The 18,698-nt window shown below is 46.9% G+C and overlaps 1 protein-coding gene across 8 annotated transcripts; it reads left to right on the forward strand.

Moving 5' to 3' along the window:
• Positions 1-888: 888 nt before the first annotated feature.
• fynb (FYN proto-oncogene, Src family tyrosine kinase b) lies at positions 889-16,633 on the forward strand. Of its 8 annotated transcripts, none has more exons than XM_030345167.1 (12): positions 889-960; positions 7,158-7,402; positions 8,675-8,774; positions 9,080-9,178; positions 9,396-9,499; positions 9,641-9,790; positions 11,452-11,616; positions 12,801-12,980; positions 13,310-13,386; positions 13,830-13,983; positions 14,341-14,472; positions 14,897-16,633. In XM_030345167.1, exons 2-12 carry the CDS (start codon positions 7,168-7,170, stop codon positions 15,103-15,105), a joined length of 1,605 nt encoding a protein of 534 aa, XP_030201027.1. In that variant the 5' UTR covers positions 889-960; positions 7,158-7,167; the 3' UTR covers positions 15,106-16,633. The 8 variants fall into 8 exon arrangements, with proteins under 8 accessions (XP_030201027.1, XP_030201034.1, XP_030201031.1 ...); XM_030345174.1 differs by lacking the exon at positions 11,452-11,616 and adding an exon at positions 11,878-12,033; XM_030345171.1 differs by having other exon boundaries at positions 8,678-8,774.
• Positions 16,634-18,698: the final 2,065 nt, after the last annotated feature.

The raw sequence follows: 18,698 nt of genomic DNA on the forward strand, positions 1-18,698 counted from the left end.
AGGATGGGTCTGTCACACACACACACACACACACACACACACACACACACACACACACACACACACACACACACACACACACACACACACACACACACACACACACACACACACACTGGTTAAATAACAAAAATGTTACTGAAGTAAAATATCGTGAGGCCCAATTCCGTTTGTAGACACCAGATGGCGCTCAACTATCAAGTTAGATACAAAACGGTCGTTTGTTCTGGCCGCTTCAATATAAACTACGTATAGACTATTTATGTTATGCAAAGTACTAGTATATAGATAACAATAGAGATGTAAAACCGTCGATACTATTCATTTATATATAATATTGCGACAGTAGATATTTTGGTTATGGAAATATAGGACAATAGATTATATAGTTATAGATATATTATTTCGATGTATAATACATAGATAATCTCTCTATATATATTATAGATAAACAGATATATCACTATAGCTAATATGGTTGGATAGATATATAACATATCTATATAATATGGCTAAATTCCTATATCAATGATATAGCTAGGCCTAATTCAGTCAATATAGAAGGCCTAATATAAATACATATATACAAAATACATTATAAAGATATAAAGACATACATACATGGATAAAACGATAATATGGCTATAGCAGATTAAAGATAATAGGTGATAGGGCTCTAGATCATCTATCTATCTATCTCTATATATATATATATATTTAGAGAGAGAGAGAGAGATATGTACATATTGTCCTAAAGAAACTATGCTATGATACATGTTTATAAATATATACATATGGATCTAGACCGAGAATCATAATGAAGGAGGTGGCTTGTTGAAAGGCGCAGGGAGCAGCCGCGGCCTGCTATTGGCCGCCGCTCCTGTCAGTCTCCGGGCGACAGAATCTGAAGCGTTCCGCTGGTGTCGCGATGGGACACAGGGCGACGGGATCCTAGACGCGGTAAGACGCTGCTTCTACTCTCACGTTCATGTTTATGTGTTTATCTATAACATATGATGTGTTTCTATATTAGATATCATTCTGATTCAGACGTAGCATCAATGGCAGCCACACGCACACAATGATGACGACTTGCTAGTGTAGCGGACTGTACGCGAATACCCTTAAAATGTGTCTATGTGTGGGGCGGCGGGGGGTGTGCGTGTGTCTGTTTGTGTGTGTTTGTGTGTGTGTGTGTGTGTGTGTGTGTGTGTGTGTGTGTGTGTGTGTGTGTGTGTGTGTGTGTGTGTGTGTGTGTGTGTGTGTGTGTGTGTGTGTGTGTGTGTTTTCATTGTGTACTGATGATACTGTGTCTGTGTGTGTGTGTGTGTGTGTGCGTGTCTGTGTGTTCATTGTGTGCTGATGATACTGTGTCTGTGTGTGTGTGTGTGTGTGTGTGTGTGTGTGTGTGTGTGTGCGTGTGTATGTGTGTGTGTGTGTGTGTGTGTGTGTGTGTGTGTGTGTGTGTGTGTGTGTGTGTGTGTGTGTGTGTGTGTGTGTGTGTGTGTGTGTGCGCGCGCGCTCCTCAATTCGTACCCACTACTCACTGAGACATCACACTTTGTATTCATTTATTTAAAATTAAACTGATCAAAATGATTTTGTGAAGATAAGATCTGTGTGTTAGTAGCCTTGTGAGGTGACGCTCTGAACAGTATTAACAACAGTAATTGTAGTACAGTAAATATACTCATGGTTATTTTCGTTGATATGCAAGTATATTAGTATACTGTATTTATAATATTATTATAAATAGGGCCTTCGTATTTCTTATCCAGTATTTGATCCGGCAGATGTTTGAGTCGCTCAGTGAACACTTTTTGAAGTCATTAAAACAGAAATACGTGAGTAAGTCATTCAGATGTTTTGAAAAAGGTTAATATTCTCAACTAGACTAGTTCTCTGAAAGGTTCAAACCTTTTAACTAGTCTGTTTGACTAAGAGGTTGATCTTCTCAACTAGTCTAGTTGTCTCAAAGGTTCATCTTCTAAACTAGACTAGGTGTCTAAAAGGTCTTCCTTCTAAATTAGCCTGGGTGTCTAAGAGGTTCATCTTCTCAACTAGTCCATGTCTGAACGGTCCATCTTCTAAACTAGACTAGTTGTGTAAGGTTTACAAGAAACGGGAAGGGATGCACCTAACCAGAGTGCAACCCTCTCTGTGTTCTCAGATCCACGTTCCTCCCGGACGTTCTGACTCCGAACACTTTAATAAGGGTTTAATGACCTCATCCAAACAGTAACACAGAGGAAGTCATCTAGAGGTTTTCTAAAAGGACAATCATCTCCACTAGTCTAGTTGTTCATATTGAAGACTAGTCTTCAATATGAACCTTTTAAACAACTAGACTAGTTTCAAAGATTGACCTTTCAGACAACTAGATTAGCTGTCTATTGGCCGTCATCTGTGATCCAGAAACAGGAAGTGAGTTACCTGTTCCAGAGGTCAATGCTCTCTGCGTTCTCAGATCCTCTGATATCCCCTTTGTCTAACCCTGAGGTCTCCTCACTGAACGCTTCAATAAGGCTCATCTGACCTCATTTAAACTCCTCCACTAGTCTAGTTGTCTCAAAGTTCCATCTTCTCAACTAGAGTTGTTTAAGAGGTTAATCTTCTCCACTAGTTAAATTATCTTTTTTTTTATAATTCCTTTTATTTTATATATATATTTTTTAACAACAAGCAAGTTATCTTCAACGTTCATCTTCTTGAAATAATTTAGTCATCTCAAAGATTACCAGAAACAGGAAGCGATGTACGTGCACTGGTGTCTCTACCCACGCTGGTGTCTCTACCCACGCTGGTGTCTCTACCCAAGCTGGTGTCTCTACCCGCGCTGGTGTCTCCACGCTGGTGTCTCTTCCCACGCTGGTGTCTCTACCCGCGCTGGTGTCTCTACCCACGCTGGTGTCTCTACCCAGGCTGGTGTCTCTACCCAGGCTGGTGTCTCTACCCACGCTGGTGTCTCTACCCGTGCTGGTGTCTCTACCCACGCTGGTGTCTCTACCCAGGCTGGTGTCTCTACCCAGGCTGGTGTCTCTTCCCACACTGGTGTCTCTTCCCACGCTGGTGTCTCTTCCCACGCTGGTGTCTCTTCCCACGCTGGTGTCTCCACCCACGCTGGTGTCTCTACCCACGCTGGTGTCTCTACCCAGGCTGGTGTCTCTACCCACGCTGGTGTCTCTACGCAGGCTGGTGTCTCTACCCACGCTGGTGTCTCTACCCACGCTGGTGTCTCTACCCACGCTGGTATCTCACGTGCACTGGTATTATACGTGCACTGTCGTCTAACGTGCACGGTTGTCTAATGTTTGCTGGTATCATACGTAAACTTATAACACGTGCACTGGTGTCTCACGTGCACTGTTGTCTAACGTGCACCCCGTATCTCACGTGCACGGGTATCATACGTGCACTTTTATAACACGTGCACTGGTGTCTGACGTGCACTTGTGTCTCTGCATCAGCGAGCCTCTCACGTGCACTGTTGTGTCTCACGTGTTCTGGTCTCTGACGTGCACGGCTGTCTCACGTGCGCTGGTTTCTCACGTGCGCTGACGTGCGCTGGTGTCTCACGTGCGCTGTTGTTTGACGTGCGCTGGTGCCTCTGCAGCAGCGAGGGTCCGTCTCTGAGCGCCTCCCCAGCGGTGGCACAGGGCGGCCATTGTTGGGCAGAAGGCGGCCTTCGGCGCGGCCTTTAGCGCGGCCTCCTCCGGGCCAGGGCGTCGCTGTGGACGGCTCATTAAATATGTATGAAGGCCACAGAGAGACAGAGCTTTTGTTTACAGCAGAAGAATCCACACACTTGTGTTCATGGATTTCCGGCGAGGCAAACAGACTTTGAATGCATCATCAGGGGGTCTCTGAGCGTACCCCGCGGCCAGAGCCTCCGCCTCCAAGGAGCAGGACGTAAACAGAGCCTTGCAGACCAATCAGGAGCCTTCCTCCGGCCCCGTGGTTAAATACTGATGAATAGCATTCTGTCAAACTGACTGTACTACTTTACTCCAAGACTGTACTACGAGTCAGGACTGAAGTATTTTGAGATACTACTACGGTACTCCAAGACAGTACTGCAGTACTTTAACACAGTAATACGTGTACAACAAGACCGTACTACAGAATTGAACATACTACTACACTACTCCATGAAAGTGCTACAGTACTTAAAATAGTACTACAAGACAGTACTATAGTACTGTCTTGTAGTACTATAGTACTTAACCTAATACTACATGTACTACACTACTCAACATAGTACTACACTACTCAACACAGTACTACACTACTCTGAGGTTAGGTGTTTTGGTCCGATGAGCTCCCGGCCGTCTGAACGGTTCCTCATCCACATGGTTTAAACTATTGTTACTACTGTGCTGAGCTCGGGACTATAAGGCTGAACTCTTTTCCCTACGTTAATTCCCCATAGAGGCGGGCAGATCTTTATTTTTTAAAGGCCATTTATTTCATGGATCCAGGGCACTATGCTTGCCAATCTCTAGGAGTGGTGTGATGATGTGGGGCTACTTTAATTCCAAAGGCCTAGATGACTTTATCAGGATGCATAGTATAATGGATCCATGAAATAAATGGCCTTTAAAAATAAAGATCTGCTCGCCTCTATTGGAATTGAACATAGGGGTTCCTATACTTATGCACCCTGTATTTTAATGAGGAACATTTATTTATGTACGATACATTATTCATTCACAACGAAAATTGGTGGCTTAAAGGGTTGGATTTCTCCTCATTTGTTTATTAAGGCATTCATTTCCAAAAGGTAATTTTTTTATTCCTCTTTTTAGGCAACTTTAGCATGGGTGCCTAAACTTATTCTTGCCACTGAATTAGGCTGAACTTGTAACTATTAGGCTGAACTTGTAGCTATAAGGCTGAAATTGTAACTAAAAGGCTGAACTTGCTCAGGCTAGGGTTTGAGCTGAGCCTATATCTCTATATATCTCGATCGTTTCTCTTTCCTGTCACTCACACAATCTCTCCCTCTGGTCTTCCTCATGTCCTCATTTGATTAATCTATCGTCGTCATCCGTTCATCTGCACGGCTCAGTGAAGTGCGTTTATGACTTTTCTATTTAGTGTGTGATTGTGAACATGAAGACACCATGTGAAACGCCTGCCCCCCCCCCCCAACGGACATGTGAAATCCTCTACCGTATTTTTTTTAAGAAAAAGACACTTATATTTTATGTCTGCATATTTATATTTATTGTGCCTATTGCTGTTGTTTGTGTTTTTTATTTTGCTTTTTGCTCTGCTTTATTTTGCACTATGGTTAGTGAGCACCACCCCCATTTCGTTGTACAAGTTTGCACAATGACAATAAAGTCTGAATCTGAATGTGGTCAGGGATACAGCTGAAGGTTTATTAGCAGCTCACCAAACCGTATTCGTAGCAAAGCATAACACTCGGACTTGTTCTCTTTATCTGGTGGTGATAAGACTTCCTGTTTCCAGCAAAGCGTCGTGTGAGTCAGGCGCCATCTTAAAATCATCCCTGACGTCAGCTGCACGCATCACGCCTGTCCTCGATCCCTCAGTAGAAAGCTAGTCTGGTGAGAGTTAGTTTAGTAGATAGTTAGATTGTAGGTATAAGTTAGTTAGGGACCTAAGCCTCTGCATTGGACCCCTATGTGCCACGAGGCATTTGGAGGACAGGTAACATTAAGTTAGTCAGATAGTTTAGTAGATAGTTAGTTGAGTTGGGTACACACACAGCATAGCCCCGCCCCTTCTGCGTGATGGCGTCGGCCCGCTCGCTGGCAGGAAGTGGGCGGTAAGGGGGGGATGTGGTAACCTAGCAACGTGATGAAGAGGCTGCCGGAGCGTGGGGCTTTCTCTGTCTTTGGTTGGAGATGACTCGCGGCATCGTCTCCGTGGGGCTGCTCGCCACATCCTGCTGAGGTGCTGCGGAGGTGTTGCTGCCTGCTGCTGCAGGCTGAGGTGCTAGGGTGCTAGGGTTCTAGGGTGCTAGGAGTCTAGGGTGCTAGGAGGCCAGGTCTCGGGCAGGGCGTCCCATGGCCTACACTCGTACCCGGGACCTCAGGTCCTTCAGCGGTCTGGCACCCCCCTAGACAGACGGGGAGACGGACGCCATGGCTCCTTCTTAAAGGTCCCATCACACGCCACCAGGTGGGTTTAGCCGTTACAAGCCATTTTGAAAATCTGCCCCTTATGACAAGTGGGCGTGTCCACCTAAATGTGCGCTGGATAGATCAGTCTACCAGCCTACCCCGTGGACTGTAGCAAACGTTGCTCATCTATCCGTCATACATCTTGGTGGGCGCGCCCACCTGTGATTTACAAGACACAGAGAGGCAGATTTTCAATCGACTTTTAACGGCTAATCATACTCACACTTAGTATAATATGTCACCTTTAAGACTCACAGCTTGATCTCAGCCTTTAGTGGAGCATCTTCTCCCTTTACTCCAACATCCAACCGCCTTGTTCTTCTGTGGAACCTTTCTTACCAGCCATCTTTTACAAAATGGGCTGTATACAGGTATAATAGTATATACACCATCTCTTCCAATTTGATATTATAGGCTGTATTCAAGTGTACTCTAACCAGCTGTGTCTCTACAGGTGTACTCTAACCAGCTGTGTCTCTACAGGTGTACTCTAACCAGCTGTGTCTCTACAGGTGTACTCTAACCAGCTGTGTCTCTACAGGTGTTCTCTAACGAGCTGTGTCTCTACAGGTGTACTCTAACCAGCTGTGTCTCTACAGGTGTACTATAATGGGCTGTGTCTCTACAGGTGTACTCTAATGGGCTGTGTCTCTACAGGTGTACTCTAACGAGCAGTGTCTCTACAGGTGTACTACAATGGGCTGTGTCTCTACAGGTGTACTCTAATGGGCTGTGTCTCTACAGGTGTACTACAATGGGCTGTGTCTCTACAGGTGTTCTCTAACGAGCTGTGTCTCTACAGGTGTACTCTAACCAGCTGTGTCTCTACAGGTGTACTATAATGAGCTGTGTCTCTACAGGTGTACTCTAACGAGCTGTGTCTCTACAGGTGTACTCTAATGGGCTGTGTCTCTACAGGTGTACTCTAACCAGCTGTGTCTCTACAGGTGTACTCTAACCAGCTGTGTCTCCACAGGTGTACTATAATGGGCTGTGTCTCCACAGGTGTACTATAATGGGCTGTGTACACTGCAAGGATAAGGACAAGCTGACCCCAGCTGATAGCGTCGTGCCTCCGAGCGCCTCCTACGGTTATGGAGCACAGCCTGCTTATGGGGCGGAGCCTAGTGCCTACCCCAGCAACAGGGGAGGAGCCATCCCCAACTACAACTACCACCCCCCGATCGGGCAGGTCTTTGGGGGGCCCACCACCTCCATGCACACAGGCACCCTGTCCAGAGGAAGCTCAGGTGAGGCGGTCACCATGGTTACGCCCAACGCAGGTGTGGTGGTCACCATGGTTACGCTCAGTGATGTGATGGTTGCCTGGGGTTAGTAGTGAGCTGTTCTTTAGTGGTGTGATGGTTAGTAGTGACTGAGCTGTTCTTTAGTGGTGTGATGGTTAGTAGTGACTGAGCTGTTCTTTAGTGGTGTGATGGTTAGTAGTGACTGAGCTGTTCTTTAGTGGTGTGATGGTTAGTAGTGGGCTGTTCTTTAGTGGTGTGATGGTTAGTAGTGACTGAGCTGTTCTTTAGTGGTGTGATGGTTAGTAGTGAGCTGTTCTTTAGTGGTGTGATGGTTAGTAGTGACTGAGCTGTTCTTTAGTGGTGTGATGGTTAGTAGTGACTGAGCTGTTCTTTAGTGGTGTGATGGTTAGTAGTGACTGAGCTGTTCTTTAGTGGTGTGGTGGTTAGTAGTGACTGAGCTGTTCTTTAGTGGTGTGGTGGTTAGTAGTGACTGAGCTGTTCTTTAGTGGTGTGATGGTTAGTAGTGACTGAGCTGTTCTTTAGTGGTGTGATGGTTAGTACTGACTGAGCTGTTCTTTAGTGGTGTGATGGTTAGTAGTGACTGAGCTGTTCTTTAGTGGCGTGATGGTTAGTAGTGACTGAGCTGTTCTTTAGTGGTGTGATGGTTAGTAGTGACTGAGCTGTTCTTTAGTGGTGTGATGGTTAGTACTGACTGAGCTGTTCTTTAGTGGTGTGATGGTTAGTAGTGACTGAGCTGTTCTTTAGTGGTGTGATGGTTAGTAGTGACTGAGCTGTTCTTTAGTGGTGTGATGGTTAGTAGTGACTGAGCTGTTCTTTAGTGGTGTGATGGTTAGTAGTGACTGAGCTGTTCTTTAGTGGTGTGATGGTTAGTAGTGAGCTGTTCTTTAGTGGTGTGATGGTTAGTACTGACTGAGCTGTTCTTTAGTGGTGTGATGGTTAGTAGTGACTGAGCTGTTCTTTAGTGGCGTGATGGTTAGTAGTGACTGAGCTGTTCTTTAGTGGTGTGATGGTTAGTAGTGACTGAGCTGTTCTTTAGTGGTGTGGTGGTTAGTAGTGACTGAGCTGTTCTTTAGTGGTGTGATGGTTAGTAGTGACTGAGCTGTTCTTTAGTGGTGTGATGGTTAGTAGTGGGCTGTTCTTTAGTGGTGTGATGGTTAGTACTGACTGAGCTGTTCTTTAGTGGTGTGATGGTTAGTAGTGACTGAGCTGTTCTTTAGTGGTGTGATGGTTAGTATTGACTGAACGGTTCTTCAGCAGGAGTGACGCTCTTCGTGGCGTTGTACGACTACAGCTCCCGCACAGAAGACGACCTGAGCTTCAAGAAAGGAGAGAAGTTCCAGATCACCAACAGCACGTACGTCCGCTGCTAGCCTGTTAGCCTGATGTAGCACATACATTAGCTGTTAGCTTGGAATACCACATACATAAACTCTTAGCCTTTAGCATGATGTAGCACATACATTAGCTGTTAGCTTGGAATACCACATACATAAGCTCTTAGCCTGTTAGCATGATGTAGCACATACATTAGCTGTTAACTTGGCACACCACATACATTAGCTAATAGCCTGTTAGCCTGACGAATCATGTACGTTCTGCATCAGTATGTTAGCCTGACAGCCTGTGCGCTAGCCTCTGGTCTGCTCTCTCTCTCTCCAGTGAGGGCGATTGGTGGGAGGCTCGCTCTCTCTCTACCGGGAACAGCGGCTACATCCCCAGTAACTACGTCGCCCCCGTCAACTCCATACAGGCAGAGGAGTAAGACACTGTGTGTGTGTGTGTGTGTGGTTGTGGGTGCGTGTGTGCGTGTGTGTATGGGTACAATCACAGCAGCTATGATGTCATGATGATGTAATGCTGTAAGCTGCAAGGACCGACTGAGTGAGCGATGGAAAGCTGGCCCGTGCTGCAGTTATAACGTGTGTGTAGCTGGTTTTGTGTCTTGTGTGTAGCTGGTTTTGTGTCTTGTGTGCAGCTGGTACTTCGGGAAGCTGAGCAGGAAGGAGGCTGAGAGGCAGCTGCTGTCCACCGGGAACCTCAGAGGAACCTACCTGATCAGGGAGAGTGAGACCAGCCCGGGTACACACACACACACACACACACACACACACACACACACACACACACACACACACACACACACACACACACACACGCGCGCATGCCCGCGCACATACACACGCACGCGTACCCATTGGTGACCCTTTCTGCGCCCTCCAGGTACGTACTCCCTGTCCATCAGGGACTCTGATGACGTCAAAGGCGACCACGTGAAGCACTATAAGATCCGCCAGCTGGACAGCGGGGGGTACTACATCACTACGCGCGCACAGTTCCACACGCTGCAACAGCTGGTGCTGCACTACTCAGGTACCGGCCAATCACGTCGCTGGAACACACAAGACGGTCACGTGACCGGATGGATAGCCAGCAGCTAGGTTTCATGAGGATTACGTTCAAAGCGTGTCTCATGTATGATTGATCGCTTCAAAGTAGAATTGATGTCTGTGGTCTTGGAGCCCAGACCTTAATCAGAAGACCATGTTGTCCTGTTGTCATGTTGTCCTGTTGTCATGTTGTCTCCTTCAGTTGGACTGTAAGGGACCAGGTCCTACAGAACCTTTAGAAGGTTGAGTTGGTCCAGGTGTTGCTGGAGTCCTTCACGGGTTGGGCACAGTAGGACTGGATCATCTGCATATAAAAGACTGTGGAGTGTATATCGATACCAGTAGTTGGAGATATGTCCAGTTTTAAGGCTCTTCCTACTCTCTCTCTCTCTCTCTCTCTCTCTCTCTCTCTCTCTCTCTCTCTCTCTCTCTCTCTCTCTCTCTCTCTCTCTCTCTCTCTCTCTCTCTCTCTCTCTCTCTCTCTCTCTCTCTCTCTCTCTCCTTTTTCTCTGTCTTTCTCTCCTTTTTCTCTCTGTCCCTCTTACTATCTGCTTCTCTCTCTCTCTCTCTTTCTTTCTTTCTTTCTTTCTTTCTTTCTATCTCTTTTATAAAATCAATGATATAGATACACCCACACGGGTTCTTGCTCCGGATGTTATATTCTGCTGTTTCCATCTGTTGTGTTGAACTTCTGCTGCAAGACTTCACACTCTTCTCTTCGACTACAACCTGCTCTCCACTCTCTGCTAACCCTAACCTTGCTCATCATCTCTTTCTCTTCTCACTGTCTGTCTCTCTTCTACACCCTATGTCTGTTTCCCTGTCTGTCTACTTCTGTCTATCTCTCTCCCCCTGTCTCCCTCTCTCCCTGCCTGTCTGTCCATCTATCTCTCTCCCCCTCTGCCTGTCTGTCTCTCTCTCTTACTCCCTCTCTCCCCCTCTGCCTGTATCTCTCTCTCTTTGCTCCCTCTTCCTCCCTGCCTGTCTGTCTGTCTCTCTACCCTTCTGTCTGTCTCTCTCCCTGTCTGTCTGTCTGTCTGTCTCCTGTCTGTCTGTCTGTCTGTCTGTCTGTCTGTCTCCTGTCTGTCCGTCTGTCTGTCTGTCCGTCTGTCTGTCTGTCTCCTGTCTGTCCGTCTGTCTGTCTGTCCGTCTGTCTGTCTCTCTGTCTGTCTGTCTGTCTGTCTGTCTGTCTGTCTCCTGTCTGTCTGTCTCCTGTCTGTCCGTCTGTCTGTCTGTCCGTCTGTCTGTCTCTCTGTCTGTCTGTCTCCTGTCTGTCTGTCTCTCTGTCTGTCTGTCTCCTGTCTGTCTGTCTCCTGTCTGTCTGTCTGTCTGTCTGTCTGTCTGTCTGTCTGTCTGTCTGTCTCCTGTCTGTCTGTCCGTCTGTCTGTCTGTCTGTCTGTCTCTCTGTCTGTCTGTCTGTCTGTCTCCTGTCTGTCTCCTTTCTGTCTGTCTGTCTGTCTGTCTGTCTGTCTGTCTGTCTGTCTGTCTGTCTCCTGTCTGTCTCCTGTCTGTCTGTCTGTCTGTCTGTCTGTCTGTCTGTCTGTCTCCTGTCTCCTGTCTGTCTGTCTGTCTGTCTGTCTGTCTCCTGTCTGTCTCCTGTCTGTCTGTCTCCCTGCCTGCTTGCCTGTCTGTGTGCGGCCCCAGAGCGTGCGGCCGGTCTGTGTTACCGCCTGGTGGTCCCGAGCTACAGAGGGACCCCCCGGCTCAGCGACCTGTCGGTGAAGACGCGGGACCTGTGGGAGATCCCGCGGCCCTCGCTGCTGCTGCTCCGTCGCTTGGGCAACGGGCAGTTTGGGGAGGTCTGGATGGGTAGGCCGACCCCCACCCCCCAGCACGGGGGGGGCACCGGGCCCCCAGACAGAGGCCCCCGCTCCACCCTCAAACACCTAGTCTAGGAAGCCCCGGTCAGGGGGGGCCGGAGGGTTGAGGACCTGGTGGGGACCCCTCTGTCTGTGGCGCCCGTGATGGCCGCCCTGGTGCTGATGCTGCATGTTTCCGTGGTAACACTTCATCCTCCCTCTCCCCCCCTCCCCCCTCTCCTCCCTCCATCCCTCCGCCCCCCCCCTGTAGAGAGTGCAGATGGGTTGTGTTATATTCTGACCGGTGTGTGTGTGACTGGCACGCCGGGCACTCTGGGTTTGACTCATGACGCCTGGGAGGTGAGCCGGACCTCGCTGGAGCTGGAGGTCAAACTAGGGGCGGGCTGTTTCGCTGATGTCTGGTTTGGTAAGACGAACAAAGCCAACACCCTTCTCTCCTCCTGCACTCTGATCTTATTATATTTAATGCTAGAGTTATATTTACGACATGTATACAAATGTCTACTCTATTTTCCCTCCAAGCTGTTCGCATGCAGGCAACCCAGCTCACTTAGGGAGTATAGTCTTGTGTGAAACCCCCCAACCTATCCTAACCCTAACCCTACCCAGTCCTCATAAACCTAGTCCTCATAAACCTACCCAATCCTCATAAAGGATAAATCACTCTTCTCTGTCAGCACGTGTGCACGGTGACTACACACCCACTGCTCTTTATTTTAATGATTTGGCTCCAGCTCTTTCACATGCATGAATTGTTGTTTCCAAATATTTACAATGGAGTGGTCTCAGGATACCGTTTTAACAGATTTACTCGTTAGTTCATCTTAATGAGGGGTCAGGAACGCTATACCACCCCACTGTGTAACAATGAACATGCTTTGGAGGTATCAATGCTACCTCTCATTCACTAGTGGGATAGCTGCCAGTAGGTTCTTGTACACAGCAATGGCACTACTGCCCCCAGTGGTCGGATGTAAGTACCCCACTCTACAACACGAACCAGCGCAGGCGGCTCAGAGAGCTGCGCTGCGTCTGGGAGTCCTGATGTGGATCTTTGCAAACGTGCTGCACGCAGAACTGTGAGCTCCCTACCCCTACCCCTCACGCATCCCGTGGCGTGCTGTTGTGCTGTTGGGGGCTGGGTGGCGTTGTCTGAGGCTGTGCTGTGTGCAGGCATGTGGAACGGGACCACCAAGGTGGCGGTGAAGACCCTGAAGCCGGGCACCATGTCCCCGGAGTCCTTCCTGGAGGAGGCTCAGATCATGAAGAAGCTCCGTCACGACAAGCTGGTGCAGCTGTACGCCGTGGTGTCAGAGGAGCCCATCTACATTGTCACCGAGTACATGGGCAACGGTATGACCCCTGACCCCTGACCCTGAGCGTGACCCCTGACCCTGAGCTAAACCCTTAACCCCTCAAAATAACCCTACCCCTAACAGTAACCTTTAGCAGACACTTTTATCCAAAGCGACAATAAGTACATACCCCTAACAATATCAACAAGCCTAAACCCGTAACAATAACCCTTAAAGAAATAACAAAACCCCTCTATATTTTCATTTTTTTCCAACCTGCCCAGCCCTATAATATCATATAATAACTATACTATATTGCTGTATGTAGAATAATTACAATAATAAGTAATATAGTATAGTAATAAGTGTGTGTTTTTGTGTGTGTAGGAAGTCTGCTGGACTTCTTGAAGGGCGTAGAAGGTCGAGGACTGAAGCTTCCCAACCTGGTGGATATGGCTGCTCAGGTACAACATGTTGCTAGGTGACAGCAGGCATGGCCTACATAGAGAAGATGAACTACAGTCTGTGGTCGCTAGGTAAAAGTACGGTTGCTAGGTGACAGCAGGCATGGCCTACATAGAGAAGATTAACTACAGTGGGTGGTTGCTAAGTAACCGTGTGGTTGCTAGGTGACAGCAGGCATGGCCTACATAGAGAAGATGAACTATGGTGGGTGGTTGCTAGGTAACAGTGTGGTTGCTAGGTGGCAGCAGGCATGGCCTACATAGAGAAGATGAACTACAGTCTGTGGTTGCTAGGTAACAGTGCGGTTGCTAGGTGGCAGCAGGCATGGCCTACATTGAGAGGATGAACTACAGTGGGTGGTTGCTAGGTAACAGTGTGGTTTCTAGGTGGCAGCGGGAATGGCCTACAGTGTGTGGTTGCTAGGTAACAGTGTGGTTGCTAGGTGGCGGCGGGCATGGCCTACATCGAGAGGATGAACTACATCCACCGAGACCTGCGCACCGCCAACATCCTGGTGGGCGAGGGCCTGGGCTGTAAGATCGCCGACTTCGGTCTGGCACGACTCATAGAGGACAACGAGTACACCGCACGCCAAGGTACACAAACACAGACGCACGCACACACACACTGTACAGAGAATAAATCCAGACTGACATAAATGGGCCAAAGAGGCAGAAATTTTCAAGTTTTAGAAATGTTCAAACATCAGTGCTGCGGGGATTAGCGTTTGGCTTTGACCGTGAATAATAGCGCCCCCTGTGGGCGTATAGAGACCTGCATATCGGCAATAAAATTCGAAAACATTTCGTGCAATCAGGGCCTGATCTACAAGGGTTACCAATCCAATATAATCATTCCTACAATAAAAATCCAGGTATCAACAGAAACAGATGCCGACTATGTTTTTTATAATAATATATAACTATCGTGTCATGTTATTCACAACCGATCAGGAGCCAAGTTCCCCATCAAGTGGACGGCCCCGGAGGCTGCGCTCTACGGCCGCTTCACCATAAAGTCCGACGTCTGGTCCTTTGGTGTCCTGCTGACCGAGCTGGTTACCAAGGGCCGGGTACCATACCCAGGTGAGGAGAGAGATGGTTACTAAGGGCCGGGTACCATACCCATGTGAGGAGAGAGATGGTTACTAAGGGCCGGGTACCATACCCAGGTGAGGAGAGAGATGGTTACTAAGGGCCGGGTACCATACCCAGGTGAGGAGAGAGATGGTTACTAAGGGCCGGGTACCATACCCAGGTGAGGAGAGAGATGGTTACTAAGGGACGAGGTGAGGAGAGAGCTGGTTGCTAAGGGACCAGGTGAGGAGAGAGCTGGTTGCTAAGGGAGCAGGCCATTTTTATTTTGACTGGTGTTTGTTGATTGACTGGTTTATAACAGAGACCGTGTGTGTGTGTGTGTGTGTGTGTGTGTGTGTGTGTGTGTGTGTGTGTGTGTGTGTGTGTGTGTGTGTGTGTGTGTGTGTGTGTGTGTGTGTGTGTGTGTGTGAAGGGATGAACAACCGAGAGGTGTTGGAGCAGGTGGAGAGGGGGTACAGGATGCCCCTCCCCCAGGACTGCCCCCCCTCCCTGTACGACCTGATGATCCTCTGCTGGCGGAGCGAGGCCGAGGACCGGCCGACCTTCGAGTACCTGCAGGCCTTCCTGGAAGACTACTTCACCGCCACCGAGCCCCAGTACCAGCCCGGGGACAACCTGTGAGCCCGTATACCGGGGCTCACCTGGACCTGGGCTCAGCTAGACCTGGTCTACCTGTTCCGGCCTAGACCCGGTCCACCTGGTCTCTCTTGGACCTGGTGTACCTGGTCTCACTTGGACCTGGTGTACCTGGACTAGGTCTACCTGGTCTACCTTGTCCAGGTCTACCTGGTATCACCTGAACATGTGTTATCTGGTCTCACCTGGTCCCTCTTGGACCTGGTCTACCTGGTCTTATCTGGACCTGGCCTCACATGGACCTGGTTTACCTGTTTTAACCTGGACCTGGTCTCACCTGGTCTCTCTTAGACCTGGTCTCACCCGGACTGGAGCCCACCTAGGCCACTGGAAGCCCCTGCAGACTCACCAGGGAGAGCCCTCTGGAACCCCCTGAGCAACCGATGGCTGAGGGGATGAAGAGTGATGAAGAGGGCTTAGGGTCTGTTCTGGAGGGTAACACGCTGTGTTCCACAGTGCGTTCACACTGTACACGTCCGTCGACGGGTAAAGGAGGGCTTGTCTGAAGAAGGGGGGACACGATTCTATTGGCCGACGGATCCGTCGTGCCTGAAAAGTTGGCCTGCGTCAACTTTTTGACGCAGGCCAGGGAGCCGACGGAAAGGATTGACCCACAGCGCACTTCGAGAGCGCCCCATGGAAAATCAATGAGATCCGTCGACGGACTTGTACAGTGTGAACGCGGCGTAATAAGAAGCTCCGGTGAAAGTAATCTGACACCAACAGCCATCATTACTATATCAATAATGATGACAGGATGGACGCGTCAGAATTCAAGAGAAATAGTGTGTATCAGCTTATATTGTTTGGCAGAATTATTATAATTTTTTATTATAAACAAGAATTCAGTGACTAATTTATAGGAATTATTATCCAATGTGCACGCTGGCCACCGTACTTAGCTATCCAGCGAAGCTAGCTTACAGACCTAGCTAGCCAGCAAACCTAGCCCATGCATATGGCGAGTCGACGTACAAAAGTAGCCAAGGTAAGTAGCTTGCCAAAGTACGGAGCTAGCCAAAAAAGATGCTACAGAGCTATCCGAGGTACATAGCTCGCTGGCTTGAGTAGCGAGCCAGCGAGCATTGGCTGTGTCCCTAGCCATGTAACAAAAGTATGTTTAGTTCCACTATTGATCGATGAAACAGCTCAGGGGAATGGTATCGGTTTTGTTTTAGCCTGTTTGGTACAGGGAGTTATGGGCAGCACATCCATCCTTTGTATTTAGATTCCGTATGTATTCCCGGGGAACGTCCGCAAGAGGAGAACCACGGCCCAACCTTAACGGCAGTTTCCTCCATCGTTGGCAGAGGCCGCGTCCTGATTGGCCAGGTAGAATCGGAAGGTTTTAGAATCTCCGGATGGCTCTAGGGGGTTCTTTGTGTATTTAGATGTACAGGTACAAGATTTTATGTGTCAATACTATACTTTGTTTATTACTTCTTCTTTTTTTTTTAACATTGACTGTTTTCTTGATCAGGATAAAAGCAAACAATAAACATTTTACACCGTTCAAGATGTCCAAGTGTGGTGTGTGTGTGTGTGTGTGTGTGTGTGTGTGTGTGTGTGTGTGTGTGTGTGTGTGTGTGTGTGTGTGTGTGTGTGTGTGTGTGTGTGTGTGTGTGTGTGTGTGTGTGTGTGTATTCTATCATACAGTGTACCTGTCATACTGTAGGTCTATCATACTATGGTTCTATCATGCTGTAGCTCTGTTATGCTAGGCTTTTATCAAAATGTAGTTCCATCATATTACAGTTACATGATAATGTAGTTGTCTATCATACTGTTTTATAGTATTGTAGTTCTATCATACTATGGTTCTATCATACTGTAGTTATATCATACTGTAGTTATAACATGCTGTAGTTCTATCATATGGTTCTTTGATAATGTAGTTCTTTATAATACTGTTCTATCATATTGTAGTTCTATCGTACCATGGCACTTTGTCAATATCGATCGACCAGTAAAGTCTGGAGTACGCCCCTACTATATGGCTAGGCTATCATTGGTCGTCGAGGTTACCCAGCCCATATCACCGTGGCGATACAGTGAGGGGTCCGTGCAGTGCGCAGCCAGTTCTGACCCTCGTCTCCACATCTGACAGAACACCTGGATCAACACCTGTGAGTGATTAACCTTCAGGACCGATAGGGCCCTTTATACTGTTCTGATTTATAATATTCTGCTTATATTCTGATTTAGCACTGTACTGATGAATTAATGTATGGACAGTACTGTTCTGATTAAGTAGTAGTCTGATTTAGTACTGCACTGATTCAGTAATGCACTTATTTAATACTGTAGTGATTTAGAACTTTTCTGATTTAGTTCTGTACTGATGAAGAAATGATAAACTATCATACTGATTTAGTACTATTCTGATTTCATAGTGTTCTGATTAGTACTGATTGAGTACTGATTTAATACCATAGGCCTACTTACCGTATTTAATGCTGTACTGATTTATTACAGATTTTTAATATACTGATTTAGAACTGTACTAATTTGGTACTGATTCCAGTACTGTTCTCATTTAGTACTATACTGGTTTATTACTGATCTGATCTGACTGTATTGATTTATTACTGATTTCATGCTACTGAGAGGCACTTAATATACTGATTTAGAACTGTGCTAATTTGGTACTGATTCGAGTACTGTTCTCATTTAGTACTATACTGGTTTATTACTGATCTGATCTGACTGTATTGATTTATTACTGATTTCATGCTACTGAGAGGCACTTAATATACTGATTTAGAACTGTACTAATTTGGTACTGATTCGAGTACTGTTCTCATTTAGTACTATACTGGTTTATTACTGATCTGATCTGACTGTATTGATTTATTACTGATTTCATGCTACTGAGAGGCACTTAATATACTGATTTAGAACTGTACTAATTTGGTACTGATTCGAGTACTGTTCTCATTTAGTACTATACTGGTTTATTACTGATCTGATCTGACTGTATTGATTTATTACTGATTTCATGCTACTGAGAGGCACTGAGAGCTTATATTCTATTCTATGAATGATAGAGATCAGATAAACCGATAGATATCTGTTCTGAGCTGGAGATAGGGGCATGAACATGTTATTAAATGGACAAAGAAAACTGCGTTACTAAAATAAATCAGCTGGAATCTATATGTGGTTTTATTTAGTATCTTTAAACATATTGTTGCTCAACTTTAAAAACTTAGATCGAAATGTAGAAATTCTAAACCGCCATTTTGGTCCCAAATTCAAATGTCATTTTTAGAATCATTGATCGTCGTGGAATCCGTGGTTCCACAACGGAAATGGAAAGTGACTCATGGACTGGAAAGCAGTTTCTAATTTTTTTATGAAGGCAGTTGAAGCGTGAAACAAGCTCTTTGTTTGTCTTCAGCTCTTTCCTCCATCAGGAGCCTTTAATGGCTTTATCACAGCTGTGAGCATGTGTGCTGCTAGCCTCAATAGAGCTCACCATCAACCAAGCGGTTGGCTCATAGAGAACTGAGCGTTAGCCAGGCTGTTAGCATTCAGCACGTAACCATAATGACCCAGCTAATGTTTTTATTGCAGGT

Source organism: Gadus morhua, chromosome 21, assembly GCF_902167405.1.
Source record: "Gadus morhua chromosome 21, gadMor3.0, whole genome shotgun sequence".
Taxonomy (NCBI): domain Eukaryota; kingdom Metazoa; phylum Chordata; class Actinopteri; order Gadiformes; family Gadidae; genus Gadus; species Gadus morhua.

Bases quoted from the DNA above. Each gene is read 5' to 3' on its own strand.
- fynb (XM_030345167.1), top strand. From the start codon at position 7,168: ATGGGCTGTGTACACTGCAAGGATAAGGACAAGCTGACCCCAGCTGAT. The intron at 11,617-12,800 runs GTAGGCCGACCC...TGCTGTGTGCAG, and splicing joins GTTTGGGGAGGTCTGGATGG to GCATGTGGAACGGGACCACC. The intron at 13,387-13,829 runs GTACAACATGTT...TGTGGTTGCTAG, and splicing joins TGGTGGATATGGCTGCTCAG to GTGGCGGCGGGCATGGCCTA.